Source organism: Hipposideros armiger, unplaced genomic scaffold, assembly GCF_001890085.2.
Source record: "Hipposideros armiger isolate ML-2016 unplaced genomic scaffold, ASM189008v1 scaffold_924, whole genome shotgun sequence".
NCBI lineage: Eukaryota > Metazoa > Chordata > Mammalia > Chiroptera > Hipposideridae > Hipposideros > Hipposideros armiger.
Genome location: NW_017732274.1, coordinates 747,404 through 752,643, shown reverse-complemented (window position 1 = coordinate 752,643; position 5,240 = coordinate 747,404). Strand labels below are relative to the sequence as shown.

Below are 5,240 nucleotides of genomic sequence, written 5' to 3'. Positions count from 1 at the left end.
AAAAAAAAAAAAAGTGTAACTCTAGAAATCAATAATGATATCTGTATGCAAAATAATACCCTGGAATACGATAATCAGTTTTGTTGAACTTATGATCAATGAAGAGTTCTTGGCCTTCTATGATGTGTAAATATCGTAAATTTGTTACCAGTACATACAATTTCTTATACCTTGCATCTGTTCTTGTGTTTTGTAATTATTTGTTACATAACATTTCTTGTACCATAATATGTTAAAAAAAATCAATGCTAAAATTCCTTTAAAATACAAAAAAAAAAACCAAGTACCTAAATGTAAACAAATATAAATTTGAATTAAAAAGTTAAAACAAAAGATTTCTTTTTCCCTGAAAGTTTTTGCCAGAAATGTGGGTGCGCATTGTACATGGGAACACATTATACATGGCAAAATCCTGTACTTGTTGTATGGGGGACACTTGTTCACTGGGGGCCCAGTCTTTACTGACCCTATGCCAGTGGCTCTCGAAGCACAAAATCAGCAATCACATCAGAATCCCACCTGATGGGGCCTCTCCTCTGACCCTCCACCTCACACAGTTTGAATCTGACCTTTCTGGATCAAAGTCACTGACAGCTGGGGATTCAAGCCTGAGGACTTGCTGCTTCAAAGTCAGATGTTTCTCCTTGTTGGCCAGAAACTCCTGCTCCAGAAATTCCAGATGACCCTGCAGCTTCTCCAGGACCTGTACATGGCAGAGAAGTCACTGGAATCATTCCCATGTAAACCGACGCGTGTAATTGTTTTCCCCAAAAACCAATGAGGGTGTACCCTGTGGTAGTGTCAAAACGAAGCCACCCTCCTTTTTTTGGCGATTGTTTTGTTTCAAAGTCTGACCTCTAAAGTACAGACAAGAGCCATCTCAGCATTCACATCACCCTCGTAACATGGAGCTGAAAAGTACAGTTTCTTCTTCTTCCTTTAATGGGACATTAATAACCCTACATATTTGCAGAATGATTTGTAGTTTATAGAACACCTTGCCCAGTCATTATCTGATTTAATCTGCACCTCAGTGTTGTAAATGTTGCAAAGTAGATTTTATTTTCTCAGTTTTATAAAGGAGGAAATTGGAGCTCTAGGAAGTATTATATGTGTCATGCCACATGGATCTTGAAAAGGAATTGAAGTTAGAGGACCTGGGTTTGATTCTGTGGCACTTAGAGGGTGAGATGGGGAAGGAACAGCTGGAAGTTTAGCCAAAAGCTGCGAATGAGCCTCCCAGAAGTCACCACGTACAGCCTCGCCCATATGAATGTTTAAACCATGCAGGTCAGTGTCTTGTCTTAATGTAGAGAGATTTTAGTCCCACAGTCCCAGTTGCTAAACATCCCCTGAGCGCTGCCTCTGTCTGGCCCTGGGCTGAAAGTGTGAGAGATTAAAAAAGTGTATCATCCATGGTCCCTGGTCTCAGGGAATCTAGTCCAGTAGGGGAAAGAGACCTTGGATCAGAGTACTTTGCCATGGTTCAATGGAAAAAGTAAAACTTAAGTCAGGCTTGACGGAAGTTCAAGAGGGCCTGGACCAGGCGGTATCTATGAAAATGGAAAAGGAAGGATGAATTGGAGAGATATTGCCAAGGGCAGGAATATAGCGTAGTGGGGTCATAGGATCAGACCCACCAAAGTTCAAGTTCAAATTCGGTCACCTACTGATTGTATGATTTTAGTGAACTTGAATTCTAAGCTTCAGTTTTCTTATCTGAGATATTAATAGCCCTTACCTCATAATGTGAAAATTAAATGAGATAATGCTTAGTGCCAGGAGCATAGTACATACTCAATAGATGGTAGCTGTCATCATCATCATTATTATTAAAAATGAATAAACAAGTTTGGAAACATATTGCATATTGGGTATAAAAAACGGCAAGTGTGGTAGATGTTTTCCAGTTCTCTCCCCCGTCTTTCTCTGTGCCCCAGCTAGGAGGCTGACCTTCAACAGACTGCATCAGTGGGCTCCATTGCCCAAGCTTTGGTTGGTTTCAGCCAATGGAAGGCAACAGCAGGAGAGAGGAACTGAAGAAGGATGAGGTAGTATTGCCTAAAGCAATATATAGATTCAATGCAATTCCCATCAAACTACCTAGGGCATTTTTCTCAGAAATAGAAAATGTAATCNAAAAAAATTAGGATATTTATTGAAGTATTTCATTACGTTAATAGATTAAAGGAGATAAACTAGATTTCTAAGTCTCATTTGATTAAATATTTGTCTAAATTTAAAAAAACCAAACACCCCAATTAAGCTTATGTACTTGAACCTACAGCAGTCATCATACTTGGAAGCATTTCCCATTACTGCTAGGGATGTGACAAGAATACTTATTTTCATTAGTATTATTCAACATTTTTCTAGAAAACCTAGCAAATGAAATAAAACAATACAAAGAAATGTGCTATATAAGAACTGGACGAAAGAAAAGATATAAAGTATAAATATTTAGAGAGAAATTGGGAATGGGAGGACCCTACAATTCTTTTCAAATGCTATGACTATCATACCTAAAAACTAAGACAATTAATTGAAAATCAACAAAATACTAAGAAAAGAATTGCATAAGGTAGTTAAATATACAATTTTCTTTATTTCTTGTACCTCAATTAGGGGAAACATAAACAATACTCAGAAAAACTATCAAAGAGTTAGGAACAAATTTACAAAAAATGTGTAAAATCTACATGAAGAAAACATACTCCTGGAGGGGAATACTCATTGCAAAGATTTTAACTCTTCCCAAACTAATCTGTGACTGCAACATAATCCTGAACAAAATTCTAATGGAATTTTATTAAGGAAATTTGGTGAGCTGATTATAAAGTTTTAGTAAGAGCTAAAGAAAGATTTAAAAACAAGATACATTTCAAAATATATACTAAGCTATAGTATTGGGTCGTCGGAAAAGTCATGATGCATTTTTGCATAGAAAACAGAAAAAATATGTCATGACTTTTCTGACGACCCAATAATTTAAGACTATGTGGTTAATGTAGAAATAGATCAATGGAATGGAATAGAACCAGTTCCATATATACGTGGAGGTTTTGTAGATGATAAAAGTGGCTTTTTCAACCAGCGGGGGAAAGACTGACCTATTCAGTAAGTAGAAGGACAATGATCTAAGCATGAAAAACCATATCTATAATCAAATAAAATATAGGAAAATGTGTTCTACTCTAGCAGGCAGAAGAGAAGTAAGCAGGGGACAAGGAGAGAGTGAAGACTGGAAGGAAGAGAAATGTTGAAGCAAGGCCTCCACGTCATGGGGAGACATGGGCTCAGGGATGAAGCTGAAGAGGTTAGAAACAGTGAAGGAAGAAAGAGAAGGTGAAAACATGTCGATTTGGAGGTGGAGAAAAGACATTTTTGAGGGAATTTCTGATCTTTTCTGTAAAGCGGAAGACAAGATTATGTATTGATGATTTCAGGAAAAGGGATTGATGGAGGTGGAACCCCAATTCTTGATTCCTTGGCTTCAGGTGTTGGTGTGTGAAAAAAGCAAATGACTATCAGACTGCAGTCTGACAAACAAGATGCATGAAATCCAATTGTTTTTGCATCTTTTAAGTCCAATAAGACGGTTTTGATATGAACACAACAGCTGGCTTCAACAAGTGTTTACACAATGAATTTGCAGAATTATTTCCCCCACAGAAAGCCACCTGCAGTGATTTTTAGAGTCAACACTTAGAAGGTTCTCAACATACTAAGACCTCAAGGGTCATATAGAGCTCTGCTCACAGACACATGTCCATGTGAGAACAAGAGGACCAAGCTAGAACTGAGAAGCTTTGCTTAACTGAGCTGACTTTTAACTGAGCCATGGGAGAGGCTGGGACCTTCCCTTGCCCTGATGTATGTGGAAAGCTTCTCCTGAAATTGCAGTTGAAACTCTTTGTTTTACCCTGGGGCCAGGCACAGTGTGGGTGTAACTAGGATATAAAAAGCATTGCATAACTTTGGTCTTAATGTACACAGAAACATGTCTTTGAAAGCACTGCCAAAACAAGTGGGATTCCTTGGAAAAGAAATATCCTTACTCTGTTCATTTTTAAACAAATACGGAAAACACGTGGAGATCCTTTTCTTTTTTTCCCCCGCAGAAAAATTAGCCTCTGGGGGGGGAAAAGTCAATGTTAATGCTCCACCCAAGCTAATTATTTAGTATTGAAATAATAGTAGACAGAGATTTCATTCATTTTGAAAAAGTAAAACTGTACTTTTGGAAAAATACCTCAGGATGCTAGTGCTAAAATATAAACCATTAAAATATTTTTGGCATTAAGAATGATTCCGTGTTAAAAATGCTGTGAGTAGAAAGAGATGAACTTATAAATATTAAGCCCACTAAATGGATTCTTTTAATTCATACCAGGAAATTAAATGGAAACAATCCTAGCTTTGAGTCCTGGAATACATCTTAAAATTATTTGGATTGGAGAGAGAGGAATATGGTGCCATAAAGAGCCAGCTGGAAACGTCAGTGAGTGTGCATCCAAGTTTCTAATGTGCATTAGCTCAGGGGTCATTTGAATTTAAGTTTTACTATTTTCTCTTTATCAGGATTTTTGAGGCCCTCACACCAACATTAACCAACCCTACATTGACCCTCTCCTGCCCACTGTCCCTTTGGAGTTGTCTGTGGATGAGAAAGAAAAGTGGAAAAAAAGAGGAACAGAAGAAAAGAACTAGGCAGGTGAAATGAAGTCAGGAATGGGGTGAAGGACAGGACAGAGGTAATTAGAGGGGAGAAAACCCTCTGGGATTAGCATGTGAGCCTTTCCAGGGTTTTCTTGTGCTCTTCTGGGTCTCAAAACCAGTTATAATGACATATGACAAAATGTAAGATGGTGGCATGATATCTCTCCCCCAGGAGACAGTGGTTCATTTTGGGAACCCCATCTGGGTCAGCACCTAGCACAGGACCTTACACATAGCAGGAATTCCTATCTACCATATTTTGCCGTGTATAATGTTCACTTTTTGGGACTAAACTTGTGGGGGGAAAAATAAGGATGTGCATTATACATGGGTATTACTAATTCCGTATCTATATAAATGTTTTGTTTTGTTTTTAATTTTATTTATTTATTTATTTTTAGCTGAGCCATCCTGCCACCTGTTGGCAGCTCAGCGGCAGCTCAGCTTGGGCCAGACTCGAACCGCTGTTGCTCAGAGCTCAAACCTTTGAGCGAGCTCTTAACCAACTGAGCCACTCAGCC

The 5,240-nt window shown here is 38.2% G+C and overlaps 1 protein-coding gene across 1 annotated transcript in view; it reads right to left on the bottom strand.

Annotated features, from left to right (window-relative positions):
• Window positions 1-5,240, bottom strand: part of AKNAD1 (AKNA domain containing 1) — a 34,292-nt gene that overhangs the window by 13,499 nt on the left and 15,553 nt on the right. Inside the window, 1 exon segment of the mRNA XM_019630570.1 lies at window positions 570-703. Coding sequence (XP_019486115.1) covers window positions 570-703 — 134 coding nt within the window.